Source organism: Myxocyprinus asiaticus, chromosome 24 (genome assembly GCF_019703515.2).
Source record: "Myxocyprinus asiaticus isolate MX2 ecotype Aquarium Trade chromosome 24, UBuf_Myxa_2, whole genome shotgun sequence".
Classification (NCBI taxonomy): domain Eukaryota; kingdom Metazoa; phylum Chordata; class Actinopteri; order Cypriniformes; family Catostomidae; genus Myxocyprinus; species Myxocyprinus asiaticus.
This window is the reverse complement of record NC_059367.1, coordinates 36982231-36996654: the sequence shown is the minus strand read 5'-3', so window position 1 is coordinate 36996654 and position 14424 is coordinate 36982231. Positions and strand designations below refer to the sequence as shown.

The following is a 14424-nucleotide window of genomic DNA, read 5'->3' as shown; positions in this document are numbered from 1 at the left end:
ACATTTCACTCAGTTTTATGCTGATTATATAATTTGTAAAAAAATAAATAAATAAATATATAAAAAACTGTATATATTAAATTAGAATTAGAATTGCTTAACAGGATGTGTCCATCTGCACTGCTTTATAAACTGTTTTACTATGTAAACATGCACTCGATGAATGTCTCTGAATATTGCTACACAGACGTCTTGGAACACTGAGCACTTTAAGCATTTTTATGGGACTGTGTCAAAAACGTCAACTTTTAAAAACACATCTCTAAACACTTGCATTCTGTTTCATTTGCAGAGCTGCACCTAACTGCCCCTAACCTGCCCTTGGTCTTTACTATACTGTCTGTAACATCTTTTTTTAAACAAGACATTCTGAAATTCTTATTCATTTTTCTATTCAACTCCAAAATATATTTCACAGGAGTTTATGTTCAATGTAGTTTATGGTTGGTGCTCATGATTGTTTCAACTGCAGCAATTCTAATCAAATGTAAATTCTAAAAATGTTATGTAACGTCTTAGTGAAGAATCATGAAATTACATGAAATGTGTCTATAATAACTGAAGTTCTCTTGCCTGAAAGGTGAGGTGTCGTGCTTTGAGCCAGTGAACTCTGACAGCAAACGACATCCAGTCTTCTTCAAACAGATCTCTCTGAGAGGAGGCCATGGTCAAGAGGAATAAATCAGATTGAAAGCGAGCCTCTGCACCATCCACGTCACCAGAATCCCTTCCTTTACCAGATGCAGTCTTCCTTTGAGACACTGGAGAAGATATGAAAACATTTGTGATTAATCTTCTTGATATGTGAACTAATAAAGCACAACACAAAAGGTCTGATTGACTGTAATGTTCTTACTGTTCTTCCCCTTCATCAAGGACCTCTGCTCCAGCTGCAGCTCCAGACAGCACAGACTCATCAGCATCATTTCCTGTAAAGCAAAAACACTCTTATAGACAACATAACAACAGCTGTCACAGAAATGGGGTCCCAGGTTGCTATAGAAGCACTTCAGATGAAGAACCTTTTTTAATTGACCTTTTTAAATACCTGCTGCTTCAACTCAGCTTCCAAAAAAAGGTTAATTAACTTTGCATTAACCTTTGCTTTGGCTTATCCTCCAAGATAGCATTGCAACTGTAGGTTTAATGTCTGAGGTTAATATAAGCCCCATTCTTTTAGCTTTCCAACTGACAACTGTTTTTGAAATGTCTCTGTCTCGCACCTTTATGTGCTTGTTGCTGGAGTCTCTGAGCAGTGGGTTGGGAAGCCCAGCGCTGTGTTTCCTCCAGCAGTTGAAGATATCCAGCACCACTCCACTGAGGCATGCAGGCCACTCTTCCAGAAACTTCTGCCCCACTGCCTGCAGATAACGCATCATCAGCTCCAGGATGCCACCGTTCTGCATGTTTGCCAGCAGGAATGCATGCACATCCTTCCGCTCTTAAAAAAAAAAAAACAATGAAGAACAATTCATTAAATAAAGGGGAGAAGAAACAATCTACTCATTACTCATACTTGTAAAAATGCTCAGATACCAAAAACCAATACCATCTAACGTACAATTTAACGTACAAATGTCATTGCATAAACATTCAACACACAAATTAAAATTGTCGAAAATGTCCTAGTGTGATTACTGCAGCAATGGCTGCAATTTCATAAAATAAAATACAGTCTGAAAGTGCTACGTGCTTCAAAGTGAATGTATGAGGCAGGCTGCTCATACACTGAAAACACCACATCATGATCACCACGTGAGCTCTGGTTGTGTATGTGAAGGATGACTGAGAACAGATCACTAATTCACTTTGGTTTTGGACTCTATCCAGACACCCATTGTCCTGGAGTGCAATACTGCCAACTTTACACCAAACAGGTTTGTTTATCTTCCATATTGTTACTTCTAGCCTGTGTTTTTATCCATCTCATTATACACACATCCCTATAAGGGACATTACTTGTATCAAAACCAAACACATTTTTCGTGAGATATTGCACGCTGGACTCTTGGCCGGCTGAACACCGCCTTGTGCTTACGCTTGCTGTTCGATGTCACGCCGGTTATCCATGATCCGTGACATGAGTGCTGCAGGTCATAGCGGTTTGTTTCATAACTCCACCTCTTGTTTGACTGTCCTCCACGTAAAATTAAACAGCTTTTATTGGATTTCTGATTAGACTGGAGTCTCATGTGAGTGTACATCATTTTCAAAACATTTCTAAAAAATGCTGTTTGTGTCTGTGTAAAACTTTTTTAATTAGTAAAATTAGTACTTACATAGTGCACCTTTAATAATATACAGTAAAGTAGACTTGCGACAATGTCATAATTTTCATACTGGTGTGAATCCACGTTCAAATCCAGTTATACCGGTAATACTTTTGTTGGACACGCAGTGTCAATAGTCCACACAATAATACAGGGCAGCTTGATTTCAAACTTGAGTGATGATTTTTTTTGGTGGTGTCACTTCATTCCCCGCCATTTTAAGAAGGTTTTAAAAAGCCTTGAACTTTGAAGATTATATAGGCCAGAAAAAGAAAACCTAGATTTGTGTACCTGACTCCATAGAAATAATGTATTCAGAGGAGTTTGAGCCAGTGCCACGGTTCAACTGGGAATCAGGTTTGACGTCACACTGAGAGCCCATGTTACTGAGACTCTCCTCATCTTCATCATCTTCAAACTTTTTCAGCCTGGAAACAAAAAAACAAAAAAAAAAAAACCTCAATCAGTCAAGGTGGCATAAAACAAATAATTTTTTTAGCAAGTTCTCGGCATTCAAATGAATGTCTATTAAACACCGCATTCTAACCAGGCATGACATGGCTGTCATTTTTCAGTCATCACTGAAGGCAAAATGCTGCCACAAAGTAATAAAATCACAGCCAATCAAACTATATTTGATGTTTAATATATGTGGAGCAGGATTTTTGAGTAATGAGATTTCACTGTGGACGGACTTGCCCAACACGACGCAGAAAAAAATGTAAACAAAGACTAACAAAACGTCATGTTGCTGGTCGCGGTCAAAGCTGGTTTTAAATAGTAAAAGTTTAATAGTAGTAAAGTAAGAAAAAGACCTGGAGGGGAGGAATTTGAGCAGGAGTTCCTGGAAGTCTATCTTCTCTTCTTTTTTACATTTGGTGTTGCGGACACGTGCGGAGCGTCTCTTTGCTGTTTCTACGATGTCCTCAATCACACGTTTTCTCTTGGTGCCTTTTTTCACATCAGCTGTTGGGTGAGCAACATCAATATCATTGTAACAGTGTCAGTACCTGTGCGACTTCATATAACTATGTGAATTCAGATTCTATCATTTTATATGACTAAGCAATATTCAAGCAAAAAAAAGGCACTTGCAATGGAGGTAAATGGGACCATGCACTTCAAGGGTCTAAAAGCTGAATTAAACAGATTGTAGTATTTTTGTTATATTTGTGTAAGTGTAAAATGTGTGTTATTCAAGCTGTAAACTATTGTAATCTAAATTGTCCTTAAGCAGTGGGACTAAAGTTTTAGGAGGATAAACATCTGGTTATGCATTACCGCCATAAGAAATCCTTTTCCAATTGAAGCTAATCACAGATGACATGAGAGAATAATTGTATGTATACGTCCATACATGCATGTTATGCATTCAAACTGACCAGCAGAAGTAACCGTAGTAACAACAGCATCCTCTGTTCCATTGGTAGCAGCAGTGGTTATTATGGTTGTGGTGGTCACCTCAATTACGTTTTGGTTCTGTGGTACCGCTCCAGGAGCGCTAGACTGGGCCTGCGGCTGGATAAAGAGCTCTGTGGATGGGGGCAGACTGGAGATTGGGCTACTGGGATCAGAAGGAGGGGCAGGGGGGGCTTGAGGCAGGGTGACAGGCACGGGGGGCTGAGGGGGGGCTGAAACTGTGGTGGCAGCAGCTGGAGTGATGGTGGGAATTTGGAGAAGGGAGTCTGGATCATGGTACATTGACAGGTCGATTCTGCGGCCAAAATCCGGTCGTGGGACCAGGCAAGCATTCTGGTGTTTGTACATGGCCAGGAAACTCTCCCCTACACTCTTCCAGCTAAAAACGAATGAAGAGTCCATCACACACATATCCAGCGTTGACTTGTTTACAATGTTGTAAAAAGACAATGAAATAGTAAAATATAGCATAAAAAAAAAAAAAAAAAACTAGATTTTTCTTCAGAAAATGTCAAATGTCAGGTGCTTGCCAATGCAAAAGTCGGCACCGCTATGTTAGGACGTTTTGGGTGGTTGTAATTAATATAAAGTAATTACTTATTAATTATTAATATTATGAATAAATAATTGGTTATTAAGTCTATTTAATAACTATTAAGGATGTCATAAAATATCGATACATCAATTATTGATCGGTGCGTTATATTATCAATATGTTTTTGAGGAATCAATAAATTAAAATTAACCGACATTTAAATTAGAAGCCTAATTTGTGTTCTTTCCAATTCACTCAGTTGGCCTCCGTTTAACAATCTGGAGTAATAACGCTGGGAGACCACAAGAGGGTGATATAGCATTTACTGAAGCCGGTCAGGTATAACACACACACGCACAAACACACGCACACACAGGACGAGCTGAAGCGGCGCAGCAGATGGCAGTCCTAAGTTACGAAGGTTTTTGTACCTTATCAAGAATTATAAAAGTTGATAAGTTTGCAGGTTAGTGTATGAAACTGGTGTAACTGCGCAAACTGAACGATTAGAAATGGCGACATTTATTATGCAGTTTCTCTGTATGTTGCCTTGAAAAGTCTTTCATTCCAGCTGTCAAACCACAAAACAACATACTTGTAGCTGAAAATACATTGTGTAGGCTACATGAAAGATACATATACACAATATATCATCCAGTGATGGCTAGAGTAAATAATCTTTGTCCTTTGATAATGATTTGGGTAGAATTTAATGGGAAACTATGCGAGTTGCGCTCGCAATCAGAAAATCTTCCGATTATCGATACATGAAAACTGCATCGATCCCAAGCCTAATTTCAACATATTTGAATGTCAAATCAGATCAGAAAATTCTGCATCCACAGATGGTCGGAACTCCATGTAGACCCCATGTGACACTTCACTGGAAATGACTGATTTCCAGTCTATTGTCTGTTGTTTTTTGGATGTACTAAAAAGGCGACTTCAGTATGAGCAATAGTACATAAATCCCGAACTGAACAATGCATTTTAATTTGTGACATTACTAGTGCATTAAGATTACAGAAAACGTTTTTACGGAAAAATTTTACATTAAATTTTTCATTCCAGTACATTGCCATTTAGCATTTTAATTTTACATTTAAAAGTGAATATGAAATGTCACCATAAAAATTATAATGATAGTTCTAATGATTTATGTAGTCATGTCATTGTTTGTTTTTCTTTTTTCATTTTGGCAAGGATTGTCAGATCCAAATATTGTCTGTGGTGAATGACAGAATGCCACATATGCTGTGGCCACAGACATTAGGTATTACAGGTGCATCTCAATAAATTAGAATGTCGTGGAAAAGTTCATTTATTTCAGTAATTCAACTCAAATTGTGAAACTCGTGTATTAAATAAATTCAGTGCACACAGACTGAAGTAGTTTAAGTCTTTGGTTCTTTTAATTGTGATGATTCTGGCTCACATTTAACAAAAACCTACCAATTCACTATCTCAACAAATTAGAATACATCATAAGACCAATAAAAAAAACATTTTTAGTGAATTGTTGGCCTTCTGGAAAGTATGTTCATTTACTGTATATGTACTCAATACTTGGTAGGGGCTCCTTTTGCTTTAATTACTGCCTCAATTCGGCGTGGCATGGAGGTGATCAGTTTGTGGCACTGCTGAGGTGGTATGGAAGCCCAGGTTTCTTTGACAGTGGCCTTCAGCTCATCTGCATTTTTTGGTCTCTTGTTTCTCATTTTCCTCTTGACAATACCCCATAGATTCTCTATGGGGTTCAGGTCTGGTGAGTTTGCTGGCCAGTCAAGCACACCAACACCATGGTCATTTAACCAACTTTTGGTGCTTTTGGCAGTGTGGGCAGGTGCCAAATCCTGCTGGAAAATGAAATCAGCATCTTTAAAAAGCTGGTCAGCAGAAGGAAGCATGAAGTGCTCCAAAATTTCTTGGTAAACGGGTGCAGTGACTTTGGTTTTCAAAAAACACAATGGACCAACACCAGCAGATGACATTGCACCCCAAATCATCACAGACTGTGGAAACACTGGACTTCAAGCAACTTGGGCTATGAGCTTCTCCACCCATCCTCCAGACTCTAGGACCTTGGTTTCCAAATGAAATACAAAACTTGCTCTCATCTGAAAAGAGGACTTTGGAACACTGGGCAACAGTCCAGTTCTTCTTCTCCTTAGCCCAGGTAAGACGCCTCTGACGTTGTCTGTGGTTCAGGAGTGGCTTAACAAGAGGAATACGACAACTGTAGCCAAATTCCTTGACATGTCTGTGTGTGGTGGCTCTTGATGCCTTGACCCCAGCCTCAGTCCATTCCTTGTGAAGTTCACCCAAATTCTTGAATCGATTTTGCTGGACAATCATAAGGCTGCGGTTCTCTCGGTTGGTTGTGCATCTTTTTCTTCCACACTTTTTCCTTCCACTCAACTTTCTGTTAACATGCTTGGATACAGCACTCTGTGAACAGCCAGCTTCTTTGGCAATGAATGTTTGCGGCTTACCCTCCTTGTGAAGGGTGTCAATGATTGTCTTCTGGACAACTGTCAGATCAGCAGTCTTCCCCATGATTGTGTAGCCTAGTGAACCAAACTGAGAGACCATTTTGAAGGCTCAGGAAACCTTTGCAGGTGTTTTGAGTTGATTAGCTGACTGGCATGTCACCATATTCTAATTTTTTGAGATAGTGAATTGGTGGGTTTTTGTTAAATGTGAGCCAAAATCATCACAATTAAAAGAACCAAAGACTTAAACTACTTCAGACTGTGTGCATTGAATTTATTTAATACACGAGTTTCACAATTTGAGTTGAATTACTGAAATAAATGAACTTTTCCACGACATTCTAATTTATTGAGATGCACCTGTATATCACCCAGGATACAAGCAGAATACTATGGGCTATCTGCTTATGGTGGTATGGACTTACCTGAAGTATTTGATGGGCTGAACCAGTTGCAGGTCAGCTACTGGGTGCCGTGTAAATTTAGCCTGTCTCTGCCTCCTCAGTTCCAGTGCCTCCTCCACAATACTGTGAGCTTCCTCCTCATCTACATCACCATACTGCACTGACACATCACTGCAGCCACACACACAATTATGAATATCAGAGTTACGGACAGTTTCTAATTTAAAATAAGAATTGAAATGGCATTAGCTTTAATAGATTTAGTAAATGCCTCATTACACAAGCACAAATGCATCTAAAATTAGTAGGAAGAGATAAAAGTGCGTACAGTTTGGAGAACATCTTCATAGAGTCTCGTCTGAGGCAGGGCTGCTCCTCAAAGATCTTCTCTTTCAGCACCCGTCCCTTTGTGTAGCCCGAGTCCTTCTCCAGAGCCTTACAGATGTAGTACAGGCAACCTGCAGACAACCAACCAAACAAAAGAAAAGATAATGCTGTTACTGACCTGCTAACTGAGTATATGATGAAGGTGATGAAAGGACTACAAACCTTTGTGCTAGTATGGTTATGCATGACGTTAAATAGTATAAACAGACAGTTCCGGCTCTAATCTAGTGATTTGATTCTAGATGATCTGAAATGGGTATCTAGAATCAACACTGTATTGTGAATAAAAGTGCAAGTGAAAGCACATCTGTATTTACCTAAAGTGTTTTGTCCATTTAACAGTGACCATAACTAATGTATGAAGCTGTGGGACCAGTAGAGTATGTGAATGAAATAAAGGGCCCAGTGTTTTGATGTAGAGGTTGAATGACTCACAGCTGTAGTCACTGAGAGTGTAGAGGACTGTGATGAGGCTGTCCAGGCAGGGCCAGTGGTCCGGGTTACAGCGTAAGCCCACCTCAAAGGCATGACGGGCCAAAGGCATGCTCACCTTTCTCAAGGCCAACTTGCCTATTTTATACCACATATTCACATCTGTGGAGTCCAGCATCACAGCCTGCAATACAAACATATACATTCACTCACATCTGAAACATTAAAAGACTTGTTTGGATGCATTTAGTCTTTGTTCAATGGCAGATCGTTCTTGTTACAATGATGCAGACACATTAAGTCTATCTGTCTGTATGTATTTACCTGCACATAGTAGTCCATGGCAGTGTCAACATCATCTTTGAGCACAGCAAGACTAGCCAGGTTTTTATAGGTGGAGTATTTCAACATCAGTCCAGGATGCTTGAGTCCCACCTTCTCATCTTCGGATGCCACTGCCTGGTGCAATACAAGAACAAAAAAACATATTTCCAAAAGTAATGTCCTGAAAATTCCATTGAAAATAAAACACTAGTGAGAAAAAAGACAATCTAATGATAAGCTATTAGTGTTGATGGAGTAGTATAATGTACCTCCTTGAGCAGTGGGGTCTTGAGAAGTTCATGGTATGCTTTGTCAGACTCTTCAAACTTGTCATGTTTCTGCAGGTCAAGAGCTTTATGATACAGAGCAAACGCTTCCGCCTCCTGCAACAGAAAAATAATTGACAGAGTTGAGAGGGCAAACAGTTGTTGCATTCTCAAATCCCAACAATTTCATTTTCAAAAATCTTTATTTTTTAATCAAGTAAACAGAGTCCTTTTTTATGATGTCTTTAAATCAACAGCTTTGTACAGTATGAGATACTGGCATATAAAGAGAAAATTTAATGCAATTCAGCTCAGACTTTCCATAAAGAATAAAAAGTCACATACGACATTGGACAGCATGTGTCTGAAAGGATCGACTCACCTGGGCCTCCTTGGTTTGACCTGGTTTAGTGCTTCTGAAGGCATCTTCATGCTCATCGGCAGCCTGAGAGGCTGCATTGAGAGCAGCGATCCGGATCTGTAACATTAATATAGCACATGCAGACATTCAGAGTAGAGGTAGACTGAAATATCAGTTTTATTGATTAATCGGTGCCGATAGTTGCTTTTTAGAGTTATCAGATTTACGCCGATATATGCCGATTTTTTTACTGTGTTCCTCTGGGGTCGGCGTTAACCCTAACCCCGTCAGCACATACACTACATCTCTAACTTCACATCTTGTGAATAATAATAAACCTTATTCCTGATTAAACCTCATCTGATGAAATATAGATATATGCAAAAACCCTTCATCTGGGGGGCCTGGGTAGCTCAGCGAGTAAAGACACTGACTTCCACCCCTGGAGTCATGAGTTTGAATCCAGGGTGTACTGAGTGAATCCAGTCAGGTCTCCTAAGCAACCAAATTGGCCCGGTTGCTAGGGAGGGTAGTCACATGGGGTAACCTCCTCGTGGTCACTATAGTGTGGTTCGTTCTCGGTGGGGCGTGTGGCGAGTTGTGCGTGGATGCCACAGAGAATAGCGTGAAGCCTCCACACGCGCTATGTCTCCACCATATTGACAGTTTCAGACGCGGAGGCAACTGAGATTCGTCCTCCGCCACCCGGATTGAGGCGAGTCACTATGCCACAACGAGGACTTAGAGCGCACTGGGAATTGGGCTTTCCATATTGGGAATGAAAAATTTTCATTTCTATAAACCGATTTCAAAAACTATCGGTGGAATAATCAGTTATCAGATTTTATTCAACAACTTATTTCTCGGTATCGGCAAAAAAGAAAGAAAAAAAACAGCCAACCTCTAATAGGGATGTCCCGATACCATTTTTTTTTTTTTTGGTACTCACCGATACCTGTTTTTTTTATTTTTGTTTATTCTGAACGTCATATCAAGTTATTTTAATTTTATCATCAAAATGGTGTTTAAATAAATGAATTAATTCAAATCTTAAGCAAATAAAAAGTATAACAATTTTCAATTCAACAATTTTGTATTATTCTTTATCAAATGAAGTGCTTATATACAGAACCTCACAGCACAATCCTAAATACAACATGAGTTATTTTTGTCAAATAAAGTGCTGCATAATAGATCACAGATTAGTTACTATTGATTTATTATTAGTAGTAGTAGTACTACAGTGAATATTACATAACTATACAGTAGTGGTCTATTTCTGTCATACTTTTTCCTTTATTAAACTGAGCTTTTATTTTGGCAGTGTTTGTGTTGTTAGACCAAGGAGCGCTGACATTATGACGGCAGATTCCCAATCTGAAAAAAGCAGGTCGCTACGTGAATCACAGTAATTATTAAACTGCAAAAGGCTACTATGTAAATAAATAAATAAGCAGTTTATATACGTCTCGTGCTAAAAAGTGAATTAGCACTCTGTCTGCTGTCATCTGCTACAAACAGAGTGCGCAACGCTCATGATGGTGTTTTCTGTGTATGACTCAACGAGCTCTAAAAGGTATGAGCACTTTGTGTCTTTATGTCAACACAACACCGCCTCCACATATTCACAACTCTCACATTTAAAGCGTGCAGCACATGCAAACTATATATTTATCTCATTAAATCACAGCCTTTGCGGTTTAATAATCATAGTAGGACATAATGTGATTTTAATTTGTGCACTGAATGTTTACGTAATGACATTCATACGTCAGATGGTATCGGTTTTTGTATCAGAGCATTTTTACCAGCACAAGTACACAAGTGCAGAGGTGTATAGTAAGGAAGTACAAATACTTCGTTACTGTACTTAAGTACAGTTTTTTAATATTTGTACTTTACTTGAGTATAAACATTTCTTTGGACTTTAACTTTACTACATTTTGAAGAGAAAATTGATCCTTTTACTCCGATAAATTCCTCCAGATCCTTTCGTTACTTTTGCGACTGAGCACCGCAAAAAAATAACAGCTGTACGTGCAAAAATGCACGCAGATCGCCGATGGTGATGTGTGATTCGTTGAAAAAAATCATTTGAGTCGAATCTTTTAAATTTGATTCTTTGAAATGAACAAAAAGATTCAAAAAGTGGTCTGAATGATTCGTTTTGCAAATCACAAATCTGAATCAAAATCTCAAGTGAAGCACGCCAGATTACGTGTTCTGTCATCTGTTTCCATGGAGAAGACAAGAAACTGCTCATGTGAGTTAAATTGTATTTATTTTTTTGACTAATTTGATAAGTTTAGGCTTAAACATTATGAAAGCTGTGAAATAATGAAGTTATGTGCATTCAGTCTCCTTCCTTTCCAGGAGACCTGTTCATATAAAAGTAAATCACATGCATTTACATTTAAACAAGGTGCAATGTGTGTGAATAATTACCAGCGCTCATGAAAATGTCCAACAATATTTATTTGTATATTTTATGAAGATGTGAATGGTTTTTGCAGAAGCAAAACTAGTTTTCTGGTGGTTGCTAAAGTGTTTTATTTACTTTGTAGCACATTTATCCTACAGTATGTGGTAACTAGGGTTTTCTAGATGGTTGCTAAGGCATGCTATGCAGTTGTCAAGGTGATCTCTGCTGTGTGTTTTGGCGCATTGCAACAGTACGTGGTTGCCAGGTTGTTACTATGCTGTTGTTAAGTTGTTTTAACTGTGTTTCAGCACATTGCTATGCAGTTGCCAGTGTGTTCTGGGTGGTTGCTTATTGGCCCAAAAGAAAAGAGCTCACCTCCACAAGTCTCTGTTCTGGTCAATAATATGACTCAACTCCCTCCTTCAATGTTCCAATTTTTATGGACTGTGGTGTTCATTTACACTCATCCCATAAATATGATCACTTGAATGTGCCATTAAAGGGATAGTTCATTTAAAATTCTCTCATAATTTTCACACCAAGATGTGTATGACTTTCATTTTTTTTTTTTTCTGCAGAACACAAACAAGAAAAGATTTTCAGAAGAATATTGCTGTTATGTAGGTCAGTTCAATGAATGGTGGCCAGACCTTAAAGCTCCAAAAAGCACATAAATGCATCATAAGAGTAATCCATAAGACTCCAGTGGTTTCACCAATGTCTTCTGAATGGATCCAATTAGTTTTGGGTGAGAATAGACCAAAATATAACTAATTTTTAGACTATAAATCTTGACATTAGCAGTCTCCTTGGCGATCAGGATTTTAAGCTCGATTACACCCTACAGCGCCATCTAGGGCTTTGTGCATGCGTTTTCTCATGAGCTCCTTCAACTTTTACTTGAGTCAATAAAGGTATCTTTACTTTTACTCAAGTGGATACTATGACAAATGGATACTTTATACAACACTGCACGAGTGTGGTATTGGACCTGATTCCGATACCAGTATCGGGACATCCCTAACCTCTAATTTATTGTATGAATTTCTATGTTACACATCCAGTAGGTTTGTGAATCATAAATGACAACAGTTCAAATATACAGCATCATATATAAATGCAAAACTAAACCAAAACTAATAGTGAACATTGCTGCTTTTGCATTTATTTGTACATGTATAGTCTGTTTTCTCTGTTGTTTGGAATTGAACATACTCAACACTGTTTACACATTCTAGTGATTTCACAGAGACTGGCGATATATACCTCAGGACACATATTTCAGTGATGTCTTTCAGGGAGTAGGAACATTTTCTGCATACCATTCCATTAAAAAAAGCACCTTTAAGTCAACATATTATAAACATAAAACATATAGTGAGACTTACCATCTTTCTTATTTATTAAGGATCACTCACTCCAATCATCAGCATCTGCCATGGTGCAAAAAGTCATAAAACATTTAAACCAAAATCCATCAATTAACAATTCTCAGGAAAATGTGGTTTAAAAATACAGTCAGGTGATCAGGACCCCAAATATTACAAGTTTTCTTAAAGAAATATTCCGGGTTCAATTCAAGTTAAACTCAATCGACAGCATTTGTGGCATAATATTTACCACAAATAAATTGGTAAATAATTGATTAAAAAAAATCAAATTTTTTTTTTAAATTGGTGGTGGGGGGGGGGGGGTGTGTGCATCTATAACAAATAAATGAATGGACATGAAATAGCCACAGTCTCTCATCACACACACAAAATCAATTCACTACAAAACAAATATTTGAATGCAAGATGACACAACTGACAAACTATCAAGTATTCCAGAGAGCCATTTAATAAATTACTAATTTAAATAGTAATATACTATAGTAACAATTGCTAGCATTTAATACTACAAATAGGGGAATTTAAAGCAAGATATCCCCCTAGTAAATTTTCCAACTTCCAAGTGATCAAAGACTGCACCAAATCTCATTTCATTTATTTGAATGGATCTTCTAAATTGTCCCTTATACCTTGAAGCCAACTCATAAAAGGACAAGTAAATGCTCTAGAAACAGATTTACTGTAATAGAATCATATGCTGTATGACCAGCACAACAATAAACAAATGAAGCTAGTTTAAGGGGATACATTAAAAGATGAAAAGTATTCCAGGTGATGGTATGAAGGCAAACTTGAACATAACGTCTTGTTTACATAATATCTCCCCTGGTAGGGTGTTTTTGCCACACACCCCAAATAATGAGACAAGGTGCCCCCTACATGATTTTCAATGTCTAAATGAGGACAGAGCTGTTAGCTAACAAACATCAAACAAATCCTTCAAAAAACAAAAGTGTTGTTGCATATATATGTTGTGTTAATGAATCTGCTTATTAATCTCAGTCAATAACAATAACATGCTAACAATGCTAGCAGCAGCAGCTGCAGTACATCACAGCTGACCATACTCTGTAGACAAAGCATTCCTATATAAACCCCAGTTTCTGGATATTTTGACAACTAAATTCAAATACTATATAAGTCAGTTGCACATACGTGTGCTGTGTTTGCATGTGTATGTTGTTTTGTTGCAGAGCTTTTACCTGCTGCATGCATGATCTGCTGCTCGGAGGAGAGGCGCTTAAGTCAGTATCGAGCGCTCCGATTGGACAAGCGAGTGCACAAAAGAGCCAATCGCGGGTCAGAGCTCTGTTTTTAGTTATCTCTCTCAATTAGTTGTTGTTAAAGGAATATTCTGGGTTCAATACAAGTTAAACTCAATCGACAGCATTTGTGGTATAATGTTGATTACCACAAAAAAAAAAAAAAAATAAATAAAAATAAAAATTGTACTTGCCCCCTCCTTCTCTTTAAAAAAAGCAAAAAGAAATGGGTTCCAGTGAGGCACTTATAATGGAAATGAATGGGGCCAATCCTTAAACATTTAAATACTCACCGTTTCAAAAGTATAGCCACAAGACATAAACAATATGCATGTTAACATGATTTTAGTGTGATAAAATCACTTACTAACCTTTTTTGTGTAAAGTTAAAGCCAATTTTACAACTTTGTTGCCATGACGATGTAATGTCAACAAACCCTAAACTGACTTTAAAAATGA

The 14424-nt window shown here is 38.0% G+C and overlaps 1 protein-coding gene across 3 annotated transcripts in view; it reads right to left on the bottom strand.

The window, feature by feature from the left end:
• The window catches only part of cabin1 (calcineurin binding protein 1), a 134826-nt gene extending 120894 nt beyond the window's left edge, over nt 1-13932 (bottom strand). For all 3 annotated transcript variants that reach the window (XM_051654169.1, XM_051654171.1, XM_051654170.1), the window contains exons 1-14: nt 13906-13932; nt 12701-12745; nt 8912-9007; nt 8533-8646; nt 8264-8398; nt 7943-8123; nt 7449-7578; nt 7142-7291; nt 3653-4068; nt 3086-3236; nt 2562-2698; nt 1224-1441; nt 857-929; nt 574-761 (exon numbers count right to left, since the gene is read on the bottom strand). In XM_051654169.1, coding sequence (XP_051510129.1) covers nt 574-761; nt 857-929; nt 1224-1441; nt 2562-2698; nt 3086-3236; nt 3653-4068; nt 7142-7291; nt 7449-7578; nt 7943-8123; nt 8264-8398; nt 8533-8646; nt 8912-9007; nt 12701-12703 — 1992 coding nt within the window. In that variant the 5' untranslated portion in view covers nt 12704-12745; nt 13906-13932. The remainder of the gene's footprint in view (nt 1-573; nt 762-856; nt 930-1223; nt 1442-2561; nt 2699-3085; nt 3237-3652; nt 4069-7141; nt 7292-7448; nt 7579-7942; nt 8124-8263; nt 8399-8532; nt 8647-8911; nt 9008-12700; nt 12746-13905) is intronic.
• Nucleotides 13933-14424: the final 492 nt, after the last annotated feature.